Source organism: Rhineura floridana, chromosome 10 (genome assembly GCF_030035675.1).
Source record: "Rhineura floridana isolate rRhiFlo1 chromosome 10, rRhiFlo1.hap2, whole genome shotgun sequence".
In the NCBI taxonomy this organism is placed as follows: domain Eukaryota; kingdom Metazoa; phylum Chordata; class Lepidosauria; order Squamata; family Rhineuridae; genus Rhineura; species Rhineura floridana.
In genome coordinates, this window is record NC_084489.1 from 33,502,166 (window position 1) to 33,519,882 (window position 17,717).

At 41.1% G+C, this 17,717-nt stretch overlaps 1 protein-coding gene across 1 annotated transcript in view; it reads right to left on the reverse strand.

The window, feature by feature from the left end:
- Nucleotides 1–17,717, reverse strand: part of KCNH8 (potassium voltage-gated channel subfamily H member 8) — a 287,892-nt gene that overhangs the window by 56,146 nt on the left and 214,029 nt on the right. Inside the window, exons 9-11 of the mRNA XM_061586828.1 lie at nucleotides 11,525–11,724; nucleotides 8,228–8,477; nucleotides 5,311–5,525 (exon numbers count right to left, since the gene is read on the reverse strand). Coding sequence (XP_061442812.1) covers nucleotides 5,311–5,525; nucleotides 8,228–8,477; nucleotides 11,525–11,724 — 665 coding nt within the window. The remainder of the gene's footprint in view (nucleotides 1–5,310; nucleotides 5,526–8,227; nucleotides 8,478–11,524; nucleotides 11,725–17,717) is intronic.

Here is a 17,717-nt window from a genome sequence, read left to right on the forward strand (position 1 = left end):
AGATTGCTGTCTGTATTCCCCACCTGCCAAAGACTATCTCTGTTGCTTCCGATTCTTTCTGCCCTTCTAGGCAAGGACATCCTAATACCTTTCTCTCTCTATTTATATATCTTACAGTAAGTGTCTGAAATCTAACAAATGTCAACCTTAACAAGTGAATTCTTGTAATCTCAGCTAGGTTTCCCAAAACAGACATTTGTTTTCCTTACCTATTAGGTACGTTATGAAACTATCAACATTCACCTGAATAGGCATATCTCTGAATTGTTGGACATTCACAAAATTTGCCTTTCATTCACCAGATTTTGAATGTTCCTTATTAACTTACTAGTCCTCGACAGCGCAGCACATATCTGTTTGTTTTCTGTGGATCAAGATAATCCCCAGATAATAAAAACCACAGAGAGGTCCCTCTGGTTTGGAGAAAAAGTGGAACAAAAAGAAACTCAAGCCCCAATGTGATCATATGAATTGGCCAAAATTCTTCGGCCAAGGCAATATTAACTGAGTTTGACCCTTGCTGAACCTCTTACTTGATAGACAAGAAACATGGTAGAAGAAAAAACAATTCTTAATGAGGAAAAGCCACCATAAGAATGTAGGTATTATGCATATCAAGTGAAAAGTTATGCACAGCACAGGATATTATATGTACTCAGTGAACAATTACTAAATAATCTAATATTTTATGAGAGTTGCCATAAAAACCCTAAGCAATAAGAAATGGTGATTGTGATGATCATCATTGGGATGGCTTCCCCCCCCAAATAATTGGTAGATAATCTATTCCACAGTATATTCTGCATACATAGTATTCATTTTTTTGTGCATGAAACCAAAGAAAGTAACATGTCTTGTGGTGCTGATCAGTTCTCACAATTTGCTTGCTCATGAAACTTCGACAACTTCTATAACTAGCCAAGAGGGTTTTGTCAGCTGGCAGCACTCTTTTTTTAATCTTTATGCAAGTAGAAGTTGATCAAAAGGAATAGCAGTGAAGAATAAAGCCTATGTAAAGCCATCCCATGATTTAAGATCCTTGGGGAAGAAATCCCAGGCAACATAGATTGCTTTCTCATATCCTACTAGCTCATGTAAAAAAATAGTGCAAATAAGAGGTTGAGCAACTACTCTGAAAAAAAAGGTTGGTGCTTTTTCTTCTGGAACAATCGAGGAAGTCATTAGCTAGGGGAAAGGACTGATATTTCTCTGTGCAACTGCTCACATCTTCTCAGGTATTCTCCTTCATAATTTTGAATACATGACTCAAAGCACTTGCTACTGGGTGTTAACTTGCAGTTTTATACTCTTATTCTCCACAGTATGCAATCTGCCTTGGTTCTTCCTAGCTATTTTCTTGATTAAATATGGGTCTCTTTGGAGATCACACTGAGTAAATTGTATGCAAGTACACATTTGGAGGCATAAGTTTAGTTCTTCCATGAGAAATAATATCTCAAAGCAAGACTAAAATCAGTCTGCAAGATATTACAAATGTAATGCTGGCATGAGATTAGCTATTTTGGCCCATTTCAACTCACCTGATTTTTTTAAAAAAAACCTTTGGCTTATATTTGAATACACAAGCAAGGGAAGGGGGCAAGTGCTCTGAAAATCCACAGCTTTAAATAAATTAGTATATCCCTATTTGTGGGCAGAGAAATAGAGGGAGACTATTTCACTGTATTTCTCCAGGTAGAGAAGAAATTCTCCAACAGAGGTTCACCATTAGCAGTGGCAGTATCATACCTATGTTATTTTTCTTAAGATTTGATATTTGCTGCAATTGCAAATGGCAGCAGCAGCAACTGTGTTAGCAGCTTGGCCACTATTTAGCATCCTTTGCAAAGTTCTGGACTAAGCATCAGAGGCTGTACTTTGTGTATGTTTCTAAACAAGTGGTTCCTAACGTTTATGAGTATGGGACCCCCTTTGTAAGCTCAAACTTTTTGGGAGCCCCCAGTCATCATCATCATCATCATCATCATCATCATCATTATCATTATTATTATTAGATTTATATCCCACCTTTCCTCCCAGCAGGAGCCCAGGGCGGCAAACAGAAGCGCTAAAAACACTTCAACACATCATAAAAACAAACCTAATTGTAATTTTAGTCTCTGTTAATTGAAAAAAATGGTGCATGGCAAAATCATATCTCCAGATATCCCTTTCCATAAAAAGCTCCCTGCAGACAGGGAGATATTGCTTTCTTTTCTTAAGGCAAAGGTCCAATAAAATTGGTATCTCCCTCTCCTCCCCACAGTCTGAAGATGTACAGTCCTGTCTCCCAACACCAGTGGGTTACAGTGTTGGACTAAGATCCAAGTTCAAATTCCCACCCAGCCATGAAGCTCACTGGGTGATGTTGAGCCAGACACAGTCTCTCAGCCTGACCTATCTCACAGGGTTAGTGTAAGGATAAAATGGAAAGGGGAGGACCATGTGCACCACCTTGAGCAACTTGGAGGAAAAGTGGGATATAAATGCAATAATAATTAAATAAATAAATACATTTCAGCTGCAGTATGTAGACCCCAGTCTCAGCCAGCCTGCTGAGCTTATAAATAATAATAATAATAATAATAATAATAATAATAATAATAATAATAATAATAATAATAATGAAGCATCAATGTGGTAACGGTGGGGATGCTAGATTGTGAAGACAAAAGGGTGCACAGATTGAGGAAGGGGGTTAGTGCTTTAGGCCTTGAGATGATCATCAGAATTGATGACTTGGTTAGTGTGCACTTGGGGAATGAGAGTGGGGCAGAAGACAGATGAGCACACGCACACACACGAACACACCTGCCCCTTCTGCAAGCATCTGTAGGTGTGCATGCATTCAGGCACATGGCAGAGGGGAAACTCTCGACTGCCATAGTATCTTGGAGAGAGAGATCGGGGGGTAGAGTGTAGGTGGAAGAAAGAGATGATGCTAGCACATACACTTAGCCTCAGAGATGGGGGGCGAGCAAGTCCTGAGCTTCTTCACTGCTCCTTGGCTCCATCTGGGCAGACTCGCAAATAAGAACAATTTTTAAAAGGAGGTGGCAGGGAAGCAGTAGTCAAGAAAGGCAGGCAGGGTGGCTGCCAGGAAGGAAGAGGGGAAGCAGCCTTTCCTTCCAGCCTTGCTTCTTTTTGCTTCATGAAAAGCCCTCTCCTCTCGTTCTGACAAAGGGTGTCATCAGCAGCGGCAGTGCGAGAAGATGGGAATCGGCAATAGTAATTCCCTCTTCTCCCTGGAAGCTCCACCCTCAGCCTCCTTTGGCATCTGCCACATGTTTTATAGGCAGATGCCTGCCCTCGGCCCACCTGAAAGACACTCTGGTGCTTCAGCAAAAGTACTCCCCTTTCGTTTGGAGCAAGGGGGAGGTGTTGTCTGCAGCAGCAGTGGGGAGCAGACAGCATCCAGGAAGTGAAGACTTTTTAAAAAAAATTAATAAATCTCATTTCTTAACTGTTTGCGGCCCCCTCTGTATTACTTCATGGCCCCTCTGGGGGTCATGGCCCACAGGTTAGGAATCACTGTTCTAAGCTATTATGTCTGCAGCACATAAATGTGTTTGCAGCACACACATAGTTCATATATACTATGAAATACACACACACACACACTATGGAAAGCTGTGACTGATTTCAATTGAGTAGGTACTGAACAGAGATCTTTAACATATACCTGTTAAACTTGTAACATGTGAAGCATCCCACAGGTGCTGATTTAGCCAATTAGTTTATGCAAATGTGTTCTCAGCTACAGATGCCTGAGAGGAAGCTAAACAATAGGAAGCTTGACAAAATCTAATTAAAGTTCAGCATAGATAAGCAGAGCTCAGATAGCTTTGCCTCATTTCTGGGTACCCACAGCACACTTGACCTCATGACAAATCTGTCACATAAGTCATTATTACTTGTGCAACTTACAGTGCAATCCTAACCATGTCTATTAAGAAGTAAGTCTTACTGAATGTGATGGCTCTTCCTCCCAGGGAGGTAGGAGTCGGATTTCAGCCTAACTCACTGTCAATTGGTTTTCCAGGTCCACAACTACCACTTAAAACACTGGGCCTCACTGAATTATAATCACTGAGAGCTAGCTATAAGGGACATCGTTTCTGCTCCTTGACTGCTTCCCTTATCTTTCTGGAAATGTTACAAAAGTAGTATCTTGTGAGAGAGGCTAGTGATGCAACTACTTTCTATGTCAATGTCACTGTTTCATTGGGAGATGAAATTGGGTGGATGACAGTGCCACTGGAAGTAATCATGACATCTGCCCCTTGTACACAGTCTTGCTGTTTGAATGTTACCTGTGTGGCAAGAAATGGAGCCATAGAGAAGCAGGCAACCACAGTGTTATGGTAACACTACAGCCAGCCCTGAGATGTTCACAATATTAAGAGTCATATAGCTGAAAACTGTATCCAGTTTTTCTCCCAAGGGGAGCAAGCAGTGAGTTTATAGAATATGTAGATAGGAGGGTTTCTACATCCAAAACTCCATGGCTCAAATTGACAGAGTATTATTCCTTGTCAACCTTTTGGTGTTTGTGGGAGCATTTGGAAATCTAAAGAACTGTCATGGGGGATCCCATCTCACAACATGGTACATCCCCATTGCAAACCCGAAGATCCCACCCCATGCTGCAGTCCCCCGAACACTGCACAAAATGGGGAATATTGCTAAGGTCACGGGAGTACAGCATTTACTTTAATTAGATGGAAAATAAAGGGCATACACAAAACTCTTGAACTGTTGAAGCAAGTCTTTTCTCTACCTAGGGGATTTTATTTACAATTGTAGTTCATTCACCTTAGCTCTGAAAATAAACCCATTCATGTTCATGTGTGGAGAGCTCTCAAAAGACACCTGGAATTTAGGTTTCAAGAACTGTTCACTTTAAGGGCCTTCATAAATTGTAATTCTCCCTTGTACCAGTTTGCAGCTTCTTTTGTACTAAAAGCTCAAACGTCTCCTTCACTTACATTAAATTGTAGGAGTAAGTAGAAATTAACTCTTGGGATATAAAACAAAAAGACATCCTTTAATGTTGTACGCATGCAAGGCCAAACTCACACCAAAGGATTAATTTACAAAGAAATATAGGGTCATTCATGTTGAACCTATAATTCATTATCAGTAATTCACTTAAGCAGTGTCTGAATTGCCAAGTCAAGCACAATCAGATTTCATTTTAAGATAAACACTATACAGATACTATTACTCTGATGTATGAAGGTGAACTGCCAAAACAGAAGATCCATTTTTAAAGCTGAATGTAGCTGCAGCCATGTTAAATCTACTTACATCACTTTCATGGCCTTCTCGGAGATTGTATGTGAGATCATGCTGAATTTCTTCAACAAACTTGTGAGCATATTCTGGGTAAAGGTCTAACACTTCAAAAAGTCCTTTGAGAATTATACACTGGAGGTCACAGTAGGTTAGAGCTTTCACATCAGCATTTGTTTTAATCACTTGGTCCTTAATGGAGAGATTTGCTCCAATTAAATCCCCTTTACCTAAAAGAAAATACAAAAAAAGAGAGCATTATAATTAATGAACAAAGTTTGTACTTTGCATAGACACAGAGAACAGCTTCAACATATCATGCAGAACACAGAGGAGCCCAAATACAAAGATGCAGAACCTTGTTTTTATGTATAAGACTAAAGGTTCTGGGAATCCTGGTGAATATCACTGAAATACTTGGAGGGGTCAGTAAGTATGATAAGAATGAACATGCAACAAGAGCAAACCGTCTGTCTGTGCCTGGCATGATTTAAATACAGGTTTTGGTTAAATCCAACAAATGACTACACAATCTAACACTGCTACCCTTGCATGATGTGCACATTAATTGTTTAAATGCAACCAAGAAGATAATTTGCAGTTGTTTTACTCCTGGATTCCAACTTGCCACTAGAGTCCCAAGTGGCTTTTGTAGCTAGGAGTGCTTATGCCCAGCTGAGGCTGATTCGGCAGCTACAGCCATTCCTGGACCAGGATAGCCTGGTCTTAGTTGCCCATGTTCTGTTTACTTCCCTTCTGGACTACTGTAATGTGCTATATGTGGGGCTGCCCTTGAAGATGGTCTGGAGGCTGTAGCTAGTGTAGAATGTGGCTGCTAGTCTAGTAAGTGGGGAACCCTGATGGGACCATGTGCCACCAGTCCTGAAAGCAGTGAGATACTGGGCCCAATTCAAGGTGTTAGTGCTAGCATATAAAGTCCTACATGGCTTGGGACCCAAGTATTGAAAAGAGTGCCTTCCCCAGTATCAACTATCTCCTATGATCAGCAGGCAAGACCTTGTTGGTGCTGCTGCCACCGAGCGCTGCCTGGTTAGTGCTGACCTGTGACAGGGCTTTTTAGTGGTGGTTCCTTGTTTGTGAAATGCGTCTGATTCCATCACTACTGACTTTCAGGTGGAATTTGAAAACATTCCTGTTTATTCAGGTGTAGGAGATTGTTCCTGGCAACCTGAAGATCACAGATGAAAGCATGTTTTTAAGCTGTGTTTTCAATATTTTTAACTGTGTGTTACAATGTTTTTAATTGTAATTGTGTTATGGAATATCTTCAAACTGTTTTTAATATGTTTTTCTTTTTTATTGTTAAATTGTTTTGTTTATGTTTGCACTCTGTGCTCCTTTGGGAGGATGGGAGAGATATAAATTAAACAAATAAATACTCTGGTATGTTCCTTTACTATTTAATTTAAGCATAGTGTAAAACAAACTTCTTTGTTGCTGAAAGAAAGGAATTTTGCAAGGAACCACTAACTTAACTATTATTAAATCTCTTTTCATATCTTAACCAGACATTCTTAGGTGTGTAAGAAATTTCAATATTTTGCACCTTCATCCAAGTTCTTAGAGACATTTTATACAGTTATGGTATGATATCGCATGGTAGGAGAAAGCAGTTTTGGTCATGCTCAAACATGGCTTAGTTACATAAAGGCTGGACTGTGGTGTACTCCAGTTGGGGAGTGTTTTATGTTTTAAACTTTGTATGATTTTTAAAACTGTATATTTGTTTTTAATGTTCAGTGTTTTTAATTTCTGTAAACCACCCAGAGAGCTTTGGCTGTGGGGCGGTATACAAATGTAATAAATAATGATAATAATAATAATTCACTGCCATATATATTCCCTCTCTAGTGGCAGAATTTAAAATAGTGACAAACGTAATAGTAGTAATGCTTAGTTTTTCTAGGGGTTACACTTGATCTTTGGGAGAATTTGTTTTTTCTTATCAAACATTTCCACATTTAACACTGATGCTCTCACTGAGATCCACATGTGCTTACAAGTAAACATAGTTCTCCTGCATGTGCTGCCTTCCCTATTCAATGTAATGGAAGGAGCTGATCAGCAGGCCCACAGACAGTCAGCAGCCAGGTTAGGCTCTGGCTGATGGCCCCTGCGGCTCAGAAAGGCCCCTGAAGGGCCACTCTTAGGTTGGGAGGGCAGACCTGTTGCTCTGCAACCCACGCCAGCGTCAGGTTGTGGGACCCAACAGCCTGACACTGCCAAGGATCGCAGAGCGGGAGCTCCCAGGCAACACCCCCCTGATACAGACAGCACAGGCTTAAATAAGGCCATCCCACCTGCCTGCCCTGTCAGCACATTAGCATGCTGTGAGTGCATGCCTGCCATCATGCAAGATGGTGGCGGGGATGTCCCTAAGGGTTTGACACCCCAGCTGCCATCTTGGGTGATGACATGTACATGCGCAGGGTGTGCTAATGTGGGAGGTAGGTGGGGCAGGCAGGCCTATTTAAGCCCTGTGCTACCTGCATTGGGAGGGGGTATCGGGGAGTATGACACTGCAAGCTGGTGCCCAAGGGCCCAGTCATGCCTGATTCAAAGGAATGCATGCTCACATTGGAGAGATGGTACAGGAGTATCCACCCTCTGCTGCCTTCTTCCCAGACCCCTGTAGATTTGTGTTCAATGGATGCAGTCAATGAATACTGACTGGTATCCCAGTGAAATGTGCTTATTGTATGAATCTTTCATACCACTCCAATGTACTTGGCAAGGATTTTAAAGCCACATAAACCAAACTCATCCAGGTTCAGTTTCACCACAGCAGATCTTGCTCTTACCAGAGTGGGCACAACTTGATCTATCAGCTCACAATGATCAAAACAGTAAATATATTTTTTAACTGCAAGCTCTCTCTTTCTGGCAATATAAAACACATCCAAAAACTTACCTAGAATTGCCAGCACCATACTGTCTTTTAGAACTTCCATGGAACCTGAGCACACAAAATAGATAGCCTGCAAGGCATCTCCCTGCCGGAGGAGGTACTCCCCAGGAGCACAAAAGGAGGTTTTGATATGCAGAGACAGAGACCTGAGGCACCCGCGGCTGGCACACTCAAAAAGGGACAGCTGCAGAATCTCTTTGTTCAAGTGCATCGTGATGTCTGAGCGCAACTCATCTGGAAAGTCCTTTAACAGCTGTCCAGAAGGGGGAAAAAGTTCCCTGTTAAAATTTTAATAATCAACACCCACAGCTTGGAAAAGTTACTTTTTTGAACTACAGCTCCCATCAGCCCAATCCAGTGGCCATGCTGGCTGGGGCTGATGGGAGTTGTAGTTTAAAAAAGTAACTTTTCCAAGCTCTGTCAACACCTTTACCCATTTGCCATATGCATTTGCTCCTTTATTTGTCATTATACCCAACTCCATGGGGTGACCACACTTGGAATAAAGTGCACACCTCTGGTCACTTCACCTTAAAAATTTGCTGGAAAAGGATCAGAAAAGGGCAACAAAGGTTCAGATCAAGAGGCTGGAGCAACTCCCCTATGAAAAAAAGGGGGGGGAGATAGAGATACATCAGATTGTACATGGGATAAAGAAAGTGAATAGGGAGAAACTCCCTCTGTCATATTAACACTAGGTCCTGGGGGAGGGGATATCCAATGAAGCTGAATGTTAAGAAGATTCAGGACAGACAAAAGAAAGTACTTCTTCACACAGTACATAATTAAACTATGACATTCTCTCCCACAAGAGGTAGTGATGGCCAGGGCTGGCATCAGGCATGCCGGGGCCCTTTGGCACCAGCCTGCCCCGGTACCTGCACACGCCCCACCTACCTACCTTCCCCAATCCACAGCAGTGTCGGCTCCTGACCCTGCCACGGATCACGGAGAGGGAGTTCCCAGACACCACCCCTACTCCCATGCAGGCCCACGATGCCCACCCGCATGCCCTACCTACCTCTCCCTTGACGTAAATGCTGGTTGCACTGCAGACGCAAGCCTGCCATCAACCAAGATGGTGGCCAAGGCTTCCCTAAGGGGATGATGCCGCCTCCATATTGGTTGATGACACACATGCGTGCTCTGCATGCGCATCCATGCCATCAACCAGGATCGCAGAAGGGAGCGCTAGCCACCCATCCTAAGGAGGGGCCTTTCAGGGGGCCCCAGCCAGGGCCTGACCTGGCAGCCCTCTAGCGCTGGCCCTGATGATGGCTCCCTCTTGGAAGGCTTTAAAAAAGAATTAGACAAATTCATGGAAGAAAAGGCTATCACTCACAATGGCTATATTCTGCCTCCACTATTGGAGGCAGTATGCCTTTGAACACCAGTTGCTGGGAACTGCTGGTGGGTAGAGTGCTGTTGTATTCAGATCCTGCTTGTGAGCTTCCTATAGACGTATGCTTGGCCGCTGTGAAAACAGAATGGTAGACTAGATGTGCCTTTTCCCTGATCCAGCAGGACTCTTCTTATTTTCCTTTTTCAAAATGAATAACTATTTATAATCTTTATAGCATTTGTTTATTGTAGCACATTTCTGAGTTACTTCCTTGTTGGTCTGTGTCACTGTTCTGTGAGTAGAATGCATCCCTTGAATATAGTCTGGAAGCTTCAACTGGTTCCAAATGTGGCTGTCAGAATTCTGACTCGAGTAATTTGATCAGATCCTATTAAACCTATCTTGTATCAGCTACACAATAAATTGGTTACCAAATTGCCCCTGGGCTCAGTTCAAGATTATGACTTTAAAGGCCTAAATGGTCTATGACCAGAATATCTCAAGAATCACTGGCTTTCATATGAGCCTGCCTGAGAACTTTATTCTTCTTCTGAGGCCCTTAGGATGCTCAGTTATTCACTGCCATAAAAGAGGATTTGCATCACCACCAGCAAAGAAGACAAAAGAGGATGTCAATATCCATAGAATTTGCATCATGACAAGGGGGACAGTAAGCTGGTCACATTCACTGGGCAGAGGGAGCAGCTGCAGGTAACTTACTTTCCCTCTCTCTGCTAGAGAGAGAACTTTGTAACTAAGAAATAATGCCCAGGTTGGTTGGTTTTTCCTCCCTTGCCTTTTGTAGCAATTGTACTGCATGGCGCTAGATGCATGATTTTTAATTGTAGTTTTTACAGACAAGCCATGGACCACCTAAATGAAGCTTGGAACCCTGTTTTAGATTGTAAACTTGAGGGCCGGGACTATCTTATTATTGATCATTTTTAGCCACTCAGAGAATGGATGAAGAGCAGGATGAAAATACTTTAAACAAACAAAATAAAGCAAATAAACATGGCTGCCTTTCAGCAAGTTTTTGTATGATACCATCCTTAAGTTGTTTCATGTTCTATTAAGATCGTTGTTTGTTTTATTGATATTTGTTTTTATTGCTGTTGTTCAAGCTGATTTTATGTTATTGCCTTTGAACTGTTTTTAAGCTTGTCGTTTTTATTATTGTGTATTGTTTTATTTCTCTTGCATTTTAAATCATTTTAAATATTCTTTAGAAAGGTGAGATCTAATGTTTTGAAATAAATGGATGAATGAATGAATGTTTAAATAGGTTCCCAGCTCAAATCCAATAATCTATCTGCTGAACCAGCCTCTCCCCTAGCTTTTGTAAAGAATCTAGTTGAAAAGATTTCCTTTAAAATATATTTTCATGATTTCAGGACACAGTTAAATATTGATAGGAACAGAGGAAGCTACCTAATACTGTAGCAGACCATTGGTCCACCTAGCTCAATATTGGCTACATTGACCGGCAGCAGCTTTTTCCAGGATTTCAGTTAGAGGTCCCTCCAAACCCTACTTGGAGATCCCAGGGATTGAACCTGGCACTTTGCATGCAAAACAGATGTTCTATCAAAAGAGTATTCATAAGAATATTCACTCCTGGTGAGTGACAGGGAGAAGTCATTATACAGAGAATTTTTTCTGAGATAAATAATTGTATAAATTCCTTTGTTGGTATATCTTTTGGGAAAAAGTAACTATGGGCTGTATCCAACTAAATTATATTCACAGTAGACTCAGTGAAATGAATAGACCTTAGTTAGTCATGTCCTTTAATTTCATTGGGTCTACTCTGAGAACGGCTAACATTGGACATAACTCTGTATCTTTATTATGTATGCAAGTAAAAATCTTCCATAAATACAATTCCACCAAATGACAAACAAAAACATTACCAAAACAACATCAGATCAAAAAAATTACAGTAAGAAAGGCTTTACCTCATTGGAATCTATTCCATTATTGACAGACCAAGTGGTTTGGAAATATTCAAGCATTCTTTGCTTTAATTGCTGTGGTAGGTGATGGACCCTTATGAAATCCTTTAGATCCTTGGTTCTTGTGTGATAAAGGGACCATCTGGAGTACATCCGTTGAATAATAGCAGTCACATTACCGAACACCAAGGCATGCATCAAAGCTTTAAAAAAGAGAGAAAATATGCTGAAGGAGAAAAATATAATACCAAAAGTGATGCTGGAATAAAGAAACAAAGACTGGCATGTTGATGATGACATATGAAAAGGTGAGCCAAAAATAATCTAGAATGAATAAAATTAGTTGGATAGAAGGAATCAATGGCTCGGTATACTTCTTTGCTAAGAAAGCAGTTTGGAAAAATGTATGAATTCATCAATGCTTTTGAGATATTTTATTTTAAAACATTGGAAAGACCAAAGGAGATTCAGAAATATTATTAAAATACTAGGAAATCAGTATATATGGAATACATCTTGCAAATCTGCTTCAGAAGAGAGCAAAATGCACATAAAGTCTAGAGAATTAAAATGTGCTATATACACTACATATACATTTGCTCTGCTAACCTATAATTTGCACCTATAGTAAAACTTTCAATTTGTCTTTTTGCTGGTGTTTCATGTTGCATAGTTCTCACCTGGAAATTCTGGGTTGAACTATCTGAACCACCAGATCTGCTGGCTGGAGTGGCTCAGGATTTTATTTATTTTTTCAAAATATTTTTAAACCACCCTTCATCATAATGCAATACTAGGAGAAGGTGGAATAATCTAAATTAAAATCGGTAAAATACATCCACAAAACAGAGGACTATTTGTCCATCTAGCTCAGTATTGTTTGCACTGACTGACAGGGATGCCAGGGTTTTAGGTAGGAGACTTTCCCAGGCCTACCTGGACATGCCGCAGATTAAACCTAGGACTTTCAGCATGCAAAGCAGATGCTCAGCCATTGAGCTACAGCTCTTCCCCTGGTCTACCAGGTCAGTGGTTTCCTATGGTTTAGCAGGAAACCTGTGGCCCTCCAGATGTTGTTGGACTCCAGCTCTCATCATTCCTGACATACTGTCTGGGACTCATGGAAGCTGGAGTCCAACATCTGGAGGACCTCAAGTTCCACATCCCTGGTTTACAGGAACAAAATGGTAGGTGTGCAAACATATGTTCTTAGCATCACTCCAGAAATTGTCCAAAGTCATCATTCATACAAATAGCTTTATAAATAATTATGAATTCTTATCAGGCTCTGAATTTTCCATTAATAAAAGTATTATTTAAATTAGATAGCCAAAGCTCATTCAACAGCAATATCTGAATAAAATGTGGCATGCTAAAAAGGGGCAAATTAAAATGTACTTGATTATCTTACAAGTGCTATTATTTTTCCCCAAAAACTGTCAACAGAAGGATTTTTTCAAACCATTTTCTCTTTTCTGACATAGCTGACACTATTTTTCTTTTTCCAATTGTCTGTTGTTTCCTGCTTCTATGTTACATTCCTGACCCAGATAATCTTGAAAACTGTAGTCAGCAATGGGAATTTATACTGAAAGAATAGAATTTATACGTATATTTCTAGAATATTGGCTAGTTAAAAAAAAAGAAAAACCTTAATATTTTAAATATCATAATATGTACTCCCTATCTATACATAAAATAAGATTATTTATATTTTAGGAAGCTGCATTTCAGGATTTTTCATCTCAACCTATTAAAATTAATGTGAGTTTTGCCATTGAGGACTGGACCTGAGACTGCCTCAGTTTCTTCTTGATTATTTCCTAGCTATGTCCCCAGTGCCATTCTGCTCACTCCCTTTACAATAATTATACAGCCACAAGAGTGGCTGTATACTATAGCCAGCATGGATGTTTCACGATCCGCAATGTTAAACTGAATATACTCCCCATTCCATTCTGCTGCTTCCCATAAGCTCATTTCAAAACAAAGCCTTACAAAATATATAGTTCTGAACTCAGAAACGCTTGCTTAATAACCCTCTAAGTTTTCATAGTGATACACATAACAGTAAGACAGAATTGAGAGTTCAAAGTGTAAAATGAGGGGAAAAAATCCAGACCCCTGTTGGACTTTTTTCTGTCAGTGGTCTCATAATTTGTTGAAATTAATTAAAAATCAGCCATGTTCACAGAGTACCTGTAATCCTATTACTGACCTTGCCCCATACTCTAACCTTCATCGTCTGCAGCTTTAAAGTAAAAAATCATGGCTGATTTTGAATTAATTTAAGAAATTTAACATTGAAGTCTATTATAGTGCTGAGCATGCCCAGTAAGAACCATCAATGTTCTAACAGCCAGGCTCACAGCAATTTGGCTTGGCTAATCAGGGGGCTATGCCCATGCCAGATCTTTATTTCACTTTACCAATCATGCCTTCCCTCTAAGAATCCTGAGAAGTGTAATTTGTGGAGTATAATGAGTTTTTAGGAAACTTCTATTCCCCTCACAGCTCCAGTGGCCAGAGTGGTTTAACCCCCTTTTCTGGGGATTGTAGCTCTGTGAGGGGAACAGGGTATCTCCCAGCAACTCTCACCACCCTTTGCTAACTACACTTCCCAGGATTCTTTGGGAGAAGCCATGACTGTCTAAAGTCATCCTTCTCCTGCTGGGAGAAAGGGGGGGATATAAAGAAAATAATAAATAAATAAATAAATAAAATAAAGTGAAATAAGGTCTGATGTGAATGTGGCCGGTGACAGCTTTGGTTTAAATTTGGGTGGGAGGCTACATGTACCTGTTGTAGAATAAAAAGGAGAGGGAAACCCTTAAAAATGATGATACTATTCACAATGTTTTCCTTTTGGAAAGAGAAATCGCTTTCCCTCTGGCCAGTGCTCGCCCACCCAATCTCCTCCCCTCCCTCTCCCCTCCAACTTCTTCCCTACTCCTACCCTTCCTCCCCTTCTGTCTCCCTCCTCCCCCTCCCTGCCTCTCCCCCAGGTCAGTTTCACCTATCCTAAGCATGATTGTAAAGGAGTAAATCCCACTGAACTCAAAAAGCATACAAGTGATCAAACCAGCCTTCCCCTTTTCCTCCCTCCTCTCTTCTCGCTTTTGCCCCTTCCCTCCCCTTCCTTTGCTCCTTCTCCCCCTTCCCCTCCCTTCCTCCTTTCCTCTCCTGTCCCCTCCACCACCTCCTCCTCCATGGTCAGTTTTACCTATTCTAAGCATGACTGCACGGGAGTAAATCCCATTGATCTCAATAAGCATGCAAAAATTGGACCTGCCTTTCCCCTCCCTCCTCTCCTTCCCCTCTTCTCTCCCTCTCCTCCTTTCTTCCTCCTCCCCTGCCCACTCCAGCCCTCCCTCCCTCCCTCTTCTCATCCTCCCCCCATGGTCAGTTTCACCTATCCTAAGCATGATTGCATGGGAATAAATCCCACTGAACTCAATAAGCATGTAAATAATCAAATCTGCCCTACTGCTCCCCTCCCCCTCCTGCCTGCTCCCATCTGCCACTTCCTGTCTTCCCTTCCTCCTCCCCTCCATCCTCCTCCCCTACCCGTCCTTCCTCCTCCTCCCCATCCCCATCCCACCATGGTCAGTTTCTTCTATTGCATGGGAGTAAATCTCATTGAACTCAATAAACATGCAAATGATCAAACCTGCCTTTTCCCTCCCCCTCCTTCCCCCTCTCTCCTTTCCCTCCCCTACTCCTCTCCTTCCCCTCTTCTCTATCCTCCTCCTCCCTTCTTCCTCCCATTTCTTCTTTCTTCTTCCTCCTCCCTTGCCCACTCCAGCCCTCCCCCCATCCCCTTCTCCTCCTCCCCCGTGGTCAGTTTCATGACTGCAGAAGAGTAAATCCCACTGAACTCAATAAGCATGCAAATGATTAATCGATTCTCAGCAAACTTGCACATGTTACCAAATTCTTCAAAGCTACGCAGGAAGTGGATTGCACTGTGAAAACCAACCCAAATTGTGTAGGCATTTTTACAAATTTGTAGGGCAGTGCAATGTCTCAGAGAGGAGATCAGGTCTCCTGCTCTCCTGGTGCATTCACTATAGCTGCCCAATTTCCCTGCTTTTTAAAGTTTGATAGAAATATTTGTTGGTTCTAGGTACATTCTTAAACCGCAAGGTTTTTTTGCCTATATTATCATAGGTTATGCTTAGCCTAATTTTAATGAAAGTAAATCACATAAAGTTTACTTATCTAATTAATAAAACTCTGTTTCTCTTACAGCTCATTATAATCACAGCTATTTGTTTTCAATACAGAACAGGTATATTAATATAGCTTGGAAGAAGATTTTTCCTCCATTTCTTCTTTTTGTATGAATATTTTCTTCAGTACTGAGCATATCTCAGACTATCAGCTTTTCAATTTTGTCTTAACGAGGAAGTCATACAGAGAACCACCATGCAGGCTAGGTCTGGAGCAAACATTAGGCAATGATAAACATTCTGCACTTCATCTAGGACAATGTCTTCAGTATCACAAACATCTCTAATAGCACAAACAGCTAGTAGGTTAGTAGATGCTGCAGCGCAATAATTTGAGAGAAGTGACTTTCTTTTCTAGTGCTCAGATTTATTTATTTTCTTTTTGTACCTCTCTTTTTCTCTACATATATATTATATTCAGCATGCACTAGGATGTTAGGTTCTCCTTTTCCTCCCATTGGGGATATGTGCATTGTTCAGTGAAAGATCACAGCTGTGCAGCCTAGGACTGAAGCAAGCTCTGAGCAAAAGTAATGCAATACAAGTACACAGGTGCTGGGAAGGGGGCATTGCCAGCTTCCCATCACTATTAGAGATAGAGTGGGGCTCAGGAATGTTGTTTACTTACTGAGTACATAGCAATAAAGGGGAGTGCTAAGATGCCCCCCCCCGAATGCCTCTAGCACCTACCATGACATGATATTGTCATAGTTGCTGCACTGGTTTCTGAGGGCTATGTGGGCCAGTCTACCTACCCCTTTCCCCCTGGAATCTGAGTTACAAGCAAAATTTATTTTGCCACAGTTTTTTGATGTAGTCACTGGGAGTCTGGCAATGTCCCCTTCCTATATGGGCCACAGCCCACCTACCATTTTTATACCATGGAACTGCATAGGAAACAAATGAATAATGAAAAATGGATTTAAAGCCACATCATATCCCATTTCTTTCTACTATTTGGCAGTACATATATTGATCCATGGATATAAAGAGAGTGAAAATAATTTAGCAGTTGTTTAAATAGTATATGTTTCTTGATCCATTTGTATATTTTTGATTAATATAAGCTCAATGACTGTGGTTTGAAATTACAGGTTGGGTTAATTTTGGAATCACATTTCTAATTATCAAAGTGTCTTCCTGTGTTTTAGGCTAATAAGTGCAAGGTGGAGGTGGTAACTGTGTTAGATGAACTGTAATCATGTAGAGATAATTTGGGTGAGTCAACTGAAACTGAATCAGCTCCACATATGTTTCATATAGCCATATGAAAGGAACCCTGTGACAGTGTTCCCAGCTATGAAAATATTTTATTTCAGTCACAGTATGCTTCTGAGCCTTTAGCCCTCCTTTGGGCATTCTTAAATTCTGCCTGTGGAGGAGATGTGGGGCTGATCATGCAAGGTTCCAGATTGCCAGCACACTCATAAAGAAGACTCAAGATGCAAAGTATATGGTAAAATGGTGACATTCATTAAATATAACAAATTAGAAGACCTGCCAAACAAATAAACCAGATTAACCAAATCATATGAATCTGGGCAGGTGGGTTATATAATAAGGAAGGATCACACCTAGTGCCAGATTTAGACTGGTGAGGCCCTAAGCTATATAAAGCTTGGAGGCCCTTTGTTAAAAAATTACACCATATATATATATATATATATATATATTCAGTACACATAAAATTTTAAAATCCCCCCCCCAAAATCTGAAATTTTTTGAGGCCCCTGCGGATTGTGAGGCCCTAAGCTGTAGCTTGTTTAGCTTATGCCTAAATCCGGTACTGATCACACCCCTCTTATATCCGGGGCATGTTTATGCAAACTCTGACTGGAAATGCTCCCTCCTTGCTACGCGAGCCTTGGGTATGTGAACCTCATATGCACACTCTGGCCCTGCTTCCAGAGTTCACCAAGGTGCACATGCCAAGCCAAAAGGGCACCTCCAAGGACCCCTCCCCA